Genomic DNA, 14,901 nt, shown 5'->3' with positions numbered 1-14,901 from the left:
AATTTAACATTGGATACACTACAAAAAATGAAATATTTAGCCAGACTAATTGTCATGGTTAAAAATAAAATAACCTTAGCAAATAGTCAATGGTCACGACCATGCAGCGGTTGATGGCCGTGGTATCTATGAAGGTGGCTAATACATTTGTCATGTCTTATAATCTATATTTTTATATTGATTTTATTTAATCGTGGTCAATTATTTGCTACGCTTTTTAGTCCATAGCTATTAAAAATTGTAACTAATAATTATTTTTTTCCTGTAATAATAATTCAGTGATAACTTCATCAATCACATATTAACACAATTATTGTAAAGTTAATATAACCTATTGATTTTTTTAAATAAAAGAATATTTGCATTAATAAGTTGGAGAAAATAGCTTTAAGGAAAAAAAAATAGAGCAAAAGTATTTAAACAAAACAAGCTTTTAAAATTAAAACATAGATAAGAAAATAAATATGTTAGCAAAAATATTCAAAAATGAGGTATAAAAAACTCTTATTTATTCAACTTTTTAAGGAAAAAAAATTGAGAAAAGTACTAAAATTTCATTAAATTTACGAAAGTTGTGTTTATAACTCATTGATATTATCTAAATCATTACCAAATCATAATTTTTTTCAATTAAAATATTATATTTTTTAAATTTATGTGCGCGGGACCATTTGCTCTTGAAAACAAAAGTGATGAACTAAAATGCTTTTTTGTGTAAGAGAAAGAAAATATTATTAGAATAAATTAAAAGATCACATACTGGGAGGACTAATTTTGATCAAAGTTTGCATAGTTGTCTAAGCACACAACAAAATTATTTTTTCTTATTTTTCAGAAAAAAATTAAGGACGAATCTATGAACTTTTAGTCGTTTTTCTGACAGCTTTTCCAAATTTAATTAATGACATTTTAGGAAATAAGAAGAAAAATAGGAGAAAGAAATTCTTTATACTATAGAAATCGAAGTGTACTCGAGCGTTAGAAACTTTTAAAATTTTATTATATTTCTTGCAGCAATAGACCATTCATTCTCTCCAATATTTCTTGCAGGCACAACTGGGATAAATTCTTCTTCTTATTAATTGATAACTTCTTGCAATAATTACCCAAATCAACGTTTACTGAATAGTACAACGTCGTCCTTATCGATTTATATATATATATCACTGTCCGAGAATATACAAGAGCTGCAAGCACATCAGCATTTCACCGAAGCTGCACAAGCATGTCCATTAATTTATATATATATATATGGTCAGTCTTCTGTCGAGAAATGGCCGGAGAAACTGTCCGTTACAGCCAACTGCATGCTCTCCGGCGATTTGATCCACTGCCGTTTCCTTTTATTTATAAACCAGTTATTGATTTGCTTCTGATCTAGCCCTGTCGATTTGGCCAGTGCAATTTTATCTGCTTCCTGCATCACACGTAACCAGAATTTTATACACACGAACGTGCATATATAACATGCAATGACTGAGATACATGAAGTACTGGGCTCAACCAGTCCTAGTCATACGACACGATAAATGTACTATACTTATTATGTGATTAATATACAGATTGAACAAAACAAAGAATTATATGACAAAAATAACAATGATTGCCACATGATTGACTAGTCACGGTAAAAACTGATTTGGACTAGAATTTTACGAAAAATACTAACCGTGGGATAGGGCCATTTACAGTGGGAGTTCCACCATTCGAGCAAAGTTTGCGTCGCCTCCTTTGGTAGCTTACCTTTCTTCTTCTTCTTGGAGAACTCGAGTTTTAAGCTACTAATGTGGCTACCATACCTACGTAAAAGTGTGTCTTTTAGCTGTTGATCTTCGCTCTTCATTTTTGCGTCTTGTATTTCTATGTCTCCCCGGCTCAACTCTTCGTCGGACGACCATGCACCATTATCTAGCCACAATTTATCTTTACATAAAAACTTGATAACAGTAATCTTTGTACACATAGGGTGTAGATATAAAATGAGATAGAGGATGTATCAGATCCAATTTGTGCACTTTCCAGATTTACTATCTCATCATATATGTCACTTTTATTCTTCATGGACAGGGCAGTCCGATGATTGCAAACAAAATCCGAGTCAATTGTGCAGTGCCTGAACAGTGGGTAAGACAATCAAACAAAGCAACCGTGCAAGAAGATTCGAAGAACCACTACATGTTTGGCATGCATGGGCCTCCATTGGCCAGACCCCACAAATATTACAGGGCCTCAGGGGTTTATTTCTGTTCTCTAGCTCGGTTGTCATAAAAATTACATGAATATTTGTCTAAATTATTTTTCCTAAAACACACAGTTCAAGGTGTTTTACCTTATTTTTATCCAAATCAAAAGCCAAATCATCGTTGAAATCCCAACACGTGGATCTTAGAAACTATTTACAAAACATCAGTATTGATATTTCACTAACAATTTAATCGAACATCAAGTTTTTCTGCAACAATGCTACGTTGTTTAACTTTCTACGGCAATTTTTGCTTTTGGGATTTCGTAAATAATATCTCATATTTTGGAATTGAAAATCAAAATTTTTTAATTACGAGACATCAACTTCACCATTAACACGGTGAATAAATTGTTGAGCCCACAAAAGCTGGATAAGTGAGGGGGGCATCAAGCAACCATGAGACGGAACAGGAAAAGATGCCCAATAGGGAAGCATTCATCATTAATTGGAGGAAGCCGGGATGAGCGTCGGGAATGGGTGAAGTGGGGCGGGCTTCAGCGGGAACCCCGGGCGTCCACACGAAATACGAAATGGTGTGGTGGGCCGGGCTTCAGCGGAATCCCCGGGGGTCCATGTGAAACACCACCACCCGTCCCATCTGAGCTTTTCCCACTCTCATTTTCTTCTTCAAAATATTTATCACATAATAAATATAATACAATTTATTTATTTTCTAAATTCTGAATTAATTTTAAATATAATGGCCTCATTATTCTCTACTATGTACACATCTTTCTCGTAATATACATATTTTTTTAATTTAAGGGGTCGATTCAAAATGATTTGAAAGTTCAAAATCTAATCCCCAAACATCCAAAAAAAAGAAAAAAAAAACAAGGAAGAAAATAGTAAAAGCTAAATTAAAAAAATAAGAAAAAATCTTGGTAGGATAAAGTTTCATCTAGACTCTTTCATCTCTATATATGTTAGCTTAAATTATGTGCATCAAGAGTTAATCTTTTGATATTCATCAAAATATCAACTTATTGCATGCAAAATACTATGTAAATCCACCGTTTCGGGCAGCATTAACCTCGAATCTTTGACATTAAATCATGTTCGTTTTCGAGTAAAATAAAGGACTACACATAATGCACATTGTTACGTTGAGCAATTTAAATTGAAAAGAATAGACAACTACATACATTGATTAAGATTATGGTATCAAAAAGCACTTGATATCAATAAAAGACCGCCAAATCAAGAGGTGCCTTGTGAAAAAATAGTGTCTTTGGCCCACTTTTTACCCTAACCATATCGATGCACATGAAAATGTACGTTGTGTTTTTTGTCTTTAAATTCTTCCCCTAATTATGCGCAGGTACATCATTCCACAGTCTTACCAAAGAATATGCTACCTACATGTATATATACAACAGTAACATCATTCCACAACTCTAATCCAAAATGTGACAAACACAGATCGATATACATTTAGTTTCATCAAATATTTTGATAATGACTAAATCCCACAATATTAGAGTAATAATGTTCGTCTCTTAACCATAAGAACACAACATATGGTGTTGTTGCATGTGAAAATATGCTGCAGGCAAAACATTGAAGCAGACAGAGGCATTTGTGCCTGACTGTGTAATTTTAATACAAAAAAGGGAATTAAGAACCTTCAGACAGGCTTTAAGATTGAGTTCAGAAAACAAAATGCCCGCACGAGGCGAGCAACATACAGAAACTAACACATTTGACAAAAGCCAACTTGTACTTTTGACCAAAAAAGCTAAGTGATCGTTGTCAACCATGTATACTAACCGTATATCTTTGTCGACACCTTAATTTTCTCTAACATTATCTGTATCTTTAACTTAGTCATCAGTTGAGTCATCAAGTTCTAAGGCTGTCAGGATATGTGTAATAATGGTTAACACATGACCTCCACACCTTTGGAGATGGAGACAACATCTTTTCTGGGGAGAATCATAAAATAGTGCAACTTTTGCAAGTACTTAAACATTTAAAAATCCTGAACTAAGTAAAGGTTCGTGCAAGAAATCGAATTTATAGCTGATCCCAATTGTACTTAACTGTGATTTAAGTACAGTTTGAACTCATTAATTAACGCGGAGACAAAGCGAACCAAAAAAGAACTAAGATGCAGGAAAAGAAAAATATTGATGCAAAAAGAGGCAAAAATGCAGGTTGACAGAACATCATATCCCGTTTAAGCCACAAAGATGTCATGTGACACAATATGATTCGCATATGTACTACCAGCTTATGATAAGCATAGAGTTCCGAATAATTTAAATCAAGTGGATCTTAACTATAAGTACGTCTGTTCTTATAATTATTTGTTCAAGTACAAAGCCGTTTGATTGAAATAATTAAATTAGTACACAAGCAAATATTATTATCATTAACAAAAACATTGCTTTCAACAGCCAACTAAAGCAACTTGACATGTTTCCTATGTTTATCTCTTATCTTTCATGCATGCTTATATTGACATGGCGTAATTAATACTCCATACTATTTGATATTTTCATATATATTCGATGCAAAAATGAAATTATTCTAAGCGTAAGCCATAAAACATCACATATAAAGTATAATAAATTTCATCGTAGAAATACTTCGAGATGCATTTTTAACCAAAACGAGGATAAGGTAGAAAGACCCACGACAAATAAGTTGTCATGTGGCCTAAAGCAATCTGTTACAAAAACTCAGCAATGAGCACAATATTGTCAGTCACAAATTCTTTTGTTCGTTTAATATTTCATGAACAAGCTTTACGACAAAATTACAACAAAATGAGATGATAATTTGTAACCAAAGGACTCCACGCAAAGTTAAGTATTATAATTATCATCAAGTTTTGGGGGGTGGGGGTGCTTCTGCCGCAAACACCAAACCTGTTTTGTAGAGTAACATAATGTGCAGTGATTTATTACTTTGCAAACCTAGCGATAAGTTTCATGATTGCTCGTTATTGTTGGTTAGGATTTTGTTTGCTATTAATTCTTTTAAGTGAAAGCTTGTAACGTCTTTTATGATGTATTTTGCAACTGGCGGAAAATATATTTAACTTTTAAATTATTATTATTAATATTGTTTGGGATACTAAATAAAATATAAAATCAGAAAATACTTTTAAAAATTTAAACAAGGTCTCATTTAAAGAACTTTAAAAAATTATTGCAAATTCCATCATAATATAACTCGTGTATCGCAAAACACCTCATAAAGGACATTGCAAGCTTCACTTTAAGAATTACTCGAACAACAAAATCCTATTCGCAGCGACAGTGAGCCATCAGAACATCTGTACTTAACTAGGTTTACAACCTAACATAATATTGTATACCATGTTACTTTACAAAAAAGTTTACCAATGGTGTTTGCCACAAAAGTACTCACCACAAATCTAATGATTATAATGACTAACTTTATAATTATGACAAGCTTCGTTGCGTAACGAGTCTTACAATAACTCAACCCATTCTGTCGCAATACATAATTTTGAAATTATTGTTGCTAAGTTTGTCACAAAACTTACTCTTGAAGCATTTAAACAAACTACAGAAATGTGTCAAATGATGTGCTCGTTGCCAAGTATTTGCAACGGATTACTTTAGGCTATCACTACTAATTTACGACAAGCCCTTTTGCCTTGTCCTCTTTTTCTCCGAAAATTCCATAACAAAAATATCTGTTATGAACTTTTTATTTTAAATAATATTTACTTCAATATAAATTTTGATGCCATATATGTAAGTTTAGATATTTTTTTATGTTGAGAGATGGAAACTGAAATTTTATATGAATAGACACTAGAAAAAATCTAACATTTAATCATGGTGTCATAATTAAAAATAAATAGTTGTAATAAATAATTATTAACCACGGTCACGTAGTGGTTTTTGCAATTATGGCTAAAATATTTGTCATGATTCATAACCACGGCAAAAAGTATTTTTTATGACCATAGTTAATAATAGTTATTTACCACGACTTTTAATCATAGCCATTAAAATTATAGGGAATAGGAATTTTTTTTCTACTGAAATGTTAGTTTATCTATAGAAAGTTATATTATTCAATATATATATAAAATATATTTTTATTTACTCCAATATATTCAAACATGTACCCGAGCCTAATTATGATATATATTGATTACGTAAAAATATTAATTATAACTATGACTCAACTGAAACTAATTAACTAAAAGAGTAGTAATTGTTACTGCGGTAAGAAAATCAAGCACTGTGAATCATGTTATCTGAACACTGATACGTCAAAATCAGAATCTCTTGCAAAGAATTTTATTAGGAGCTTAATTATTCTGACACTGAAAGAAATCCAATGTAGAAAAAGTTAAAAAGATACAAAAACTGCACATTTGATGTCTGTGTAAATGAGTTGTGAACTGTTACAATATTATTATATTCATTATTATAATAAGAAAAATATATTTTACGTTTCATAAATTAATTCTTTTACTACTTTGACCGTCACCTAACTAAAAAAATATATATATAATTTCAGTTCCAAGTCTTAATTTTCCAATAAAAACAACACAGGTATGACACGAGCTCTACCAGATTCTGAAAGAAATTAAGGTTGTTTCAATCATAAATTCAACGAAATTAAGACTTGGGACAAAAATTGCAAAACTTTTTAGAGTTGTGGAATATAACGTCGTGAGTTAAAAATAATACGATTAAAATCGCAAAGAGGCAAACTTGCAAGACGGCTCATCAAACATCTTAAATATCCTTGCAAATAATTGATGTGATGAAATTTCAGACAAGAACTAAGACGCCCACCTATAAATTGGGGGTGAACTTAAGAGACCCCAAATGAAAACTGTGTTGAACTGAACAAGAAAAAGGAAAAGAGGACAAGACAACACTGTTGTAAGTCAAGTTTTTTAACTTACAGAAGACCACTTGACTTTCAGTTTAAGCCTTACGAAGGTTTTTCACTCGTTCCTATACAAACAAACAGGAAACGGAAAACACATCTTATAATTATAAAGACATCCTGAAACACACCAAAAAGACAATCATATACCACATGAGAGCCAGAAAAGAAATGTAAGAAAAAACCAGCCCCCATCTTTAATCAACACATTTTAGGGTTTTCTGTAGTAGCAATAAGTTGAGTGAGAATTCGATCTCCATGGGCCATCTTGAAAACCAGCGGACATGATGTAATGAAGGCCACCAATTACTCAACACGCAGTAATTACTAATTCACATATATGGTGTAGCACCAAGAAAGCAGGAGAGAGCACACTGTGTGTCTTTGTGTGTGTGTTTGAGTGAGCAAATTAAAGTCAAGTTGGAATTGGATTTAAGTACCGTTGCGAAGATCAAAGAGCTGGGCTTCGATGTTGTTGAGGAAGGAGGTTGCTTCATCGAAAGGCCTCGACAGATCCAACTTGTACTTCACCAATATGGCACAGTAGGTTTCCTTTATTCAGACAGAAAAGAAAAGAAAACACGACAGAAATGGAAATCATGAAAGTCAAGAAAATTGCAGAAGAAAATATGCACACATGCGCCCCTATAGGTAGAGAGGGAGGGGTTGGGGGTGGGGTGGGGGGGGGTAGGTTAAGGTTAATTGCGTCCGTGCGGGTGTGTTTTTGAGAAAGAGAGAGAGGAGAGAGAGACCATGAAGTGGTCGAGTTCGGGATCGACTCCTAAGCACATGGAAACTGAGTCTTGTCTGGACAAGTCTTTTTCTCGCCTGATTTCATCCAACAAATAGACCATCTCCGGAGGTGCTCCAACCTACACAAAACCCACATACCAAACACTCCATCTCAAAGAAACCCCACAAAATCAATGGAAGTTTTCAAGAGTTTAATTCTCCAACATAATTGTTTACAGATATTAACTGAACCTTCTGGCAATCAATATAGGCATCAAGCAACTTGGGGTAGGAAGGATGGGAAGCAATTTTAGCCTTGATCATCACACTAGAACCCTCCTGATCATCTCCTTCTCCCTCTCTCTGCTGATTTTGAACGTTAACCGAAGTTCCTGATTGATGATCAAGAGATATCCCAGAACACCGAGACCCCAATTCCTCCGATCCAAACACCGGAATCAGCTGCCGATGATCGCCCGACGGAAACATGGAATGGTAATGGTGATACTGATAGTACTGATCCGCCGGAATCATCAGATTCTCCGGAGACATCAAACCCTTTTCTGAATAGTCATCACTCACTGAATTAAGCCCATACATTTCATCCATATATATGTATATATGCTTCAGAATTAATAATTATCAAAAGTTATAACAACTATGTATATATGTATGATTTTCAAGATTTTGGAAGTATGGGAGTTTAACTATGACAGAAGTGGTGGTGGAAGTGAAATTGGAGTGTGTGATTGTGTGTGAAGAAGAAGGAAGAATGGAGATGGTGAAGGTGAAGGTGAGGTTCAGGTGGAGGCCCATTCTTTCCATTATTAATTTATCAAGAATTTTTTGCTTGGCTTTTATACTTGCTACAGCATCTATGTTTTTCCCATTTTCTATTACTGCTTTTAGTCTAAGCAATTGTTTTTGAGAAAATATTGAAAAATATATTTGGGCTTGCTTGTTTTTTCTTTCCTTTTTGACAAATCTTTTGATTGGTCAGTAATACAGCATAATTTATTTATTTACTTTTTTTAGTAAAGATGGTTATTATATAATTATATTAATATTAATGAATTTCACTACATTCATTCATTTAATAAATTCATATTACGATAAATTGATAAATAAATTATAATAATTTTATATTAAATTAGACAAATACTCGCATGTTTTTAGGGGACTCAAACTCATTACATCAAATTTGTTTATGGATATCAGCTTTAATTAACTACTAAGGTAAAAATTTAGTAATAATTGGAATGTGTTAATATCACTACCTAAGAAGTAATATTTTTGTCATAGTTAATTATTATTTCCCAAATAAAAAAAAACATAGTAAATAATAATGGTAATTTACAACGATATCCCCTAAGATTTCGTATAATTACAAATATCTTTTATTGTTTGAAAAATTACAAATACCCCCTGATTTTTTAACTGTTGTCTAACAATTGACCCAATCCGTTAGTTAGATTTTCATCCATTTTTTTATGGTGAACTGATCAAAATGCCTTGTGGATTAAAAATTATAATTGTTTATTTAATTTTTAAAAATATTATTTTATGGACTAAGTTGCTAACTTGTTTTATAATTTTTAAAAAAATTTCATCCATTCCGTTCGATTTTTTTTATAACTTTTTAATTTTTTTTAAAAAAATAAGAAAATACAATAAAGGCAAACTTGACAATTTCATACCTCCATCCAAGAATTACATAATTCCATCAAACATCAGGATGAGTATTTATAATTTTTCAAACAAAAAAGGGTATTTATAATTATGCAAAACCTTAGGGAAGAATATGGGAAGGAGTATTCATAATTATACAATAAAGGAGTATTGCTTTTACATGGCTTCAACTTATAGAAATATGAGAAGGATAGAAGTAAATTTTTGTGAGAGAAGAGAGAAATCGCTATGTTTTTTTGCCCTAATTTCCTTCCAAATTTATTTTTTCCCCTAATATGTGTTATATTTTTCGCCAAAAATGGAAAATAAATCAATTTTGTCTCCAACAAAAAATATTTAATAATCACATGTTAAATACGTGCGCTGTACCATTAAATTGTAGAGAAAAAAGTAGATGAGCAACAAAAATATTATTTTTTGTGAGTTACAAAACTAAAAATGTCAATCCCGTATTAAATGGGATCAAAAATAAAATGGGCCTAACTTATGGACCAAAAATATTTTTTTCGGTATTAATTTACATGCGATTTATCTTATTGCGGTTTATACTATTAATTAATAACGATACTCAATTGTAGTATTAGGGAATTATTCAATTTTTTTTTCTAGTATTTTATTGATCTACGAATTATTTTAATATTTGTAAAAGTATCTAAAGCTATATAATAATAACTAGTATATATATGTCTACCAATGGTTAAGATTCTAGTATAATATTTGAGAAAAGTATGGGAACGGAAAAAAATATCAAAAGATGAAAAAGTTACTGGAAAAGAGATGTATTGATATATATATATATATGAAAGAAATATGATTTTAGTCCTGTAAATTAGGGAATAATAATTTTTGGTCCTATTCAAATTAAAATTCATAATTTGGTCCTGTAATTTTAAAAATTATGGCAATTCTAGTCCTTCTCGTGCGATTTGGCTGAAAACTTCCACATTATCAGTCATGTCAGCACCTAAATTGCACTATAAGAAAATAATTCAATAGTTAAGAAAAAATTTGATGCTAAAATCTCCGTCAAGCTCAAAAGTACAATTCTTTTGTCGATGAGGCCTAACTCAATTGGTAAAATTGAGACCCCATGACTCTAAGATCACGAATTCGAACTCCACCAACGTGTGGGGTATTTTTACTTTAATAGTAGATGTAGTTCTACTTTATTAGTAAGTGTTGATTATATATAATTATCTAATATGAATGCATAGTATATAAATATCTTATTGTTGGTAATCGTTAGATATTAATATTTAACGTAGATGTTGTAATGGACTTATTAAAAAAATAATAATAATACATCTCTTTCACTTTTTAAAAAATATAAAATTCTTGTTGTTAATATATATTATTTGATATATATTTGAAGTAGTTCGTTGCTAAATTCATGCATTAGCAAGTAAATTTTTATTGCTAAATTCATAAGCAAGTAAACTTTTTGTGTTAAATAATGTAGTTAGGAAAAAAAACTTTACCTGCTAATTAATTCAACGTTGATATTTTTTCGTAGCTTATAATATTGGGGCTGTCGACAAATTTGATGATATGACAGTTGGATATTTTTTTTTTAGGAATCACATGACAAGAACAAAATTGCAACTTGAAAAAACTTGTTATATCATGAAGTGTTTCCCTCCAAAGTTTTTACAAGTTGTAATTTTCTTTTTATTGAGTCATTTCCCTAAAGAAAAAAATGTTGGAGAGATTCAATACTTAAAATTGATGAGATGAAGGGAAAACTGAAAACTGAAAGGCTGATGAAATTTAATTCAAGGACAATATTTTGTGTATAAATTTCACAAGAACAAATATGATTTTTTATTATAATTAATTATTATAGTTAAAAATAAATTATGACAAATACTAATAATTAATTACGATTGCACAACGAATATTAGCTGGTGTTTTTGCAAGCAAAGTTGAAACTTTAGCTACAACCAAAAATCATGATAGATATTTTAACCATAAGTAAAAAAATGGGAAATGTTGATTAATAATTGTCAAAATTTAAGTTTCTACTTCAATTTTGTTTAACATAGTAGATAATACTGATTTATCATAATTTTCAAATTATGGTGATTTATAGTATAGATAATAATTCATTTCTTATAGTGTTTATGGATAACAATACATTTTATTTAAAATTTATTAGTGAAGAATATTTTGTGTAAGTTGTCACTGTAGATACTCGATAACACATATTTAGTGACAATCCAATGACTACCTATTCAATTATTACGCAAATTGTATACTGCATTCTGGAAAAAAAAATATTATAAAAAGGAAACAAATGGAATGAGAGATGGGAAGAATAAAAGAAGTTTATGAGAAAAAAGAAACGTAAAGTGGGATGGAAGAAAAAAATAAATTATAATAGAGGATTGTGAGGAAAAAAAATCAAGAAGTAACGTGAGAGATAAACATGGAACGATGGGCTAAGAGGGGAAAAAAAGGTGAGATTATTAAAAAAAATATCGAAAGTGCTATTCTGATTAAATTTTTTTTAAAAAAAGAAATGAATTAAACTATAAGTTTAAGTATTCAAAAATTGGTATAAGAAAAAGGGTTTTCTTTTAATAATATAGATATAATATTAATAAATTGATAAATACATTAATAAATTAACAATAAAATAAATTGATACTACAATAATTAATAATATATATTCATTACAATAAATTCGTATTAAAACAACCATTCATATATTTAATGGGATTTAAAATCATAACCTTAAAATCATAACCTTAGACAACCAGTTTTGGTGATGTTATTTTCTTTCTCTTTCTTGAGTGATGGACAAATACAAATTTCTAGTGTAATTTATTTAAAAGTAAAATTAAATATGGATAGATTTTGTGGTCGTGGGCTCATCATTTTGAAAATGGAATAACAAGAATTAAATGTGATGATAATTTGTCCTGACTGATTGATTGATTTGATATGTTGGCAGTTAAAGCTGAGAGGGAGCATGCTCAATTGTCCTCCCCAATATTTTCAGTTTTCATTTTATAAAACTAATTTTTTTATTTAGATTTTGTTATTAGACATGTACTAAAATGTAAATATTGAAATTATATGTTTATACAATAATTATTCTTCATTATTGACGATCTCCTTTTTCCAGCATATCAATTGTTCAACTGATAATACTTTGTCTGAAAACAATAAATTAAGAATAATTTATTACGATGTAGGATACATGTAAGTTCATGACATGTGGATAGTAATTTATGACACTCAAATATTATATTCGTGTAGGTATTTGTTATTGTATATCTTTTAGGTATTGATCGCACTTTAACCAAATCGTTAAAGTTTTTCATCTTTGTTGTAAATTAATTAAATCTTAACTTGATAGTTTGTAAGATAAAAAAAATAAAAATTACATTATTTAAACTGGATTAATATACAAAATTAGTTTGAATTAAAGTTGTTAAAGAATTATCAACTAAATCTGAAGGCATGCAAGTTCAAATGGATGGGAAATTTAAGTGAAGATTAAATATATTTTCATACTAAATTCATACCTTTTTACTAACTCTAATTTTTATTATTCTTTTGAACTTATCTCGACTTTGTAATTTATTAATATTGATCGATCGTTTGAATAAATTTAATTTAAATTTCAATGATAATTAACTTACAAAATAAAATTTTGAATATTATGATTTTATTTTAGAGTTCCTATTTTTTTTAAAAAGAATATATTTTAGAGTCAATGTAAATTTAAAATTTTAGATATTGTAAATCTATTCTTTTTTAAAAAAAATGAAAAAATACAAAAAGTAACCAATAAAACCCAAAACCAACTCAATATTTTGAGTATAACTTGGGTAAAGACGCATGAGTATTTCATGGGTAGAGTATAAACAAAATCGTAATTGATATTTTTTAATATGGACCAAGTAAAATGATACTCGTTTGACAAGCCTATAAACTGAACTTTTATCACCAATTGAGAATTTTTATTATTACGACTAGTGGTAAGCACTACAAAAAGTTGGACTTTTTACTGATGATTTAGCTACGGTATTTGTAATGGATGACCGTTGCCAGTTTTAGTTTGGGACGGACTTTGCAACGGGAAGCAAACCGTTTGGAGTTGGAAAATATTTTCGACAGGAGAAAAAACCCATCAAAAGCTTTGCAACAGAAATGTACGGCTTCGATGTTTTCGTGGCAAAGGATGGAATATGTTTTTACTGATGTTAAGATGAATGTTGCTACGACTTGTAGACAGATATCTTTTGTACTATATACAAAAATCATGGGACAAGCTTGAAATGGATAACCATCCGATCATATACCAAAAATTGGGATGAAATTTGCAATGAACTTTACAAAAATATTCTCTCATTTGGGGCGAATTTTGCAACGCTAACGCCGCAAATATTGGGTGGGTTTGCGACACCAAACCTTATTGCAAAATGAGATGAAAACTTTTAACGAGTTTCTTTATTTACTATGGTTGGATTAGTTATATTTTTTAATTCTGCAAAGATTATGTCGTGGCAAAGTCGGATTTGGGAAGTTGAAATCAGTCTGAAAAGATGGAGCAATTTGCAATGAATATTGAATCAGATGTGCAACAACCATTAGATTCAATCAGATCAAAAATCGATCTATATACTTTTGTAGTAATTTTATTTTTCGTAAATTCTTTTTTCCCTTCCATTTTCTTTATCATTATTTCAATTGAATACAATCTAAATAGCCAAATTTAATTGATTAAGGCGAATTATCCAATAGAAATATTTGGGACGGTTTTCTAATTGTGGTACACTCCTATATCTGCAACGGACTTCGCAACGGAAAGTCTGTCGGAAAATTGATCCAATTTGTTCCGAACTCAAGATAACATCATCCATTCCAAAACTATGGCAAAACCGAACGTAAATTGAAATAAAATACTATATTTCATCACAATAAAATAAACATATTCCTTCACGATAAAATATATTTTTTTAATGAACTCCACCTATAAATTGGCAATACTGAGAAATATTATGTATGTGTCATTGAATAATCAATAGAAATAGTTAAGACACTAACTAAAAACACACACACACAAACCCCACGTGGATAGATAACACTAGGTTGGAATTGATTAAGGTCGTCATCAAACAAGATGCCAATTGAGACCAATCAAGAGTTGTTTGGTTAGGTTTATTTTATCAATAATTGCCTTTTACTGTACGTACATAACACGATTATGCCTTAGCCACGTCGCACCGAGGAAATATAATGGCTGCAAAAAGTTCTATTACTATCTCTTATCAAATCAAAATGAGGCCCACATAAAATGAGGAGCTATATATATATATATATATATTTAATAAAAATGA

General features: G+C 30.4%; 1 protein-coding gene across 1 annotated transcript; it reads right to left on the bottom strand.

Annotated features, from left to right (window-relative positions):
- LOC105168282 (homeobox protein knotted-1-like 6) lies at nt 1,048-8,680 on the bottom strand. Its single transcript, XM_011088302.2, has 5 exons — nt 8,117-8,680; nt 7,885-8,004; nt 7,573-7,684; nt 1,670-1,908; nt 1,048-1,417 (listed from the first exon to the last, which is right to left on the bottom strand). The coding sequence occupies exons 1-5, from the start codon at nt 8,471-8,473 to the stop codon at nt 1,256-1,258; spliced, it is 990 nt and encodes a 329-aa protein (XP_011086604.1). The 5' UTR covers nt 8,474-8,680; the 3' UTR covers nt 1,048-1,255.

This window comes from Sesamum indicum, linkage group LG8 (assembly GCF_000512975.1).
Source record: "Sesamum indicum cultivar Zhongzhi No. 13 linkage group LG8, S_indicum_v1.0, whole genome shotgun sequence".
Lineage (NCBI taxonomy): Eukaryota > Viridiplantae > Streptophyta > Magnoliopsida > Lamiales > Pedaliaceae > Sesamum > Sesamum indicum.
This window is presented reverse-complemented; position numbering and strand designations above follow the sequence as displayed.

What these genes read in the sequence shown, in the direction of transcription:
- LOC105168282 (XM_011088302.2), bottom strand. Translation starts at nt 8,473, where the DNA reads ATGGATGAAATGTATGGGCTTAATTCAGTGAGTGATGACTATTCAGAA. An exon ending in CCGAACTCGACCACTTCATG is followed by an intron (nt 7,685 to 7,884) that starts GTCTCTCTCTCC and finishes GTCTGAATAAAG; the next exon opens with GAAACCTACTGTGCCATATT. An exon ending in GCTCTTTGATCTTCGCAACG is followed by an intron (nt 1,909 to 7,572) that starts GTACTTAAATCC and finishes AATTGTGGCTAG; the next exon opens with ATAATGGTGCATGGTCGTCC.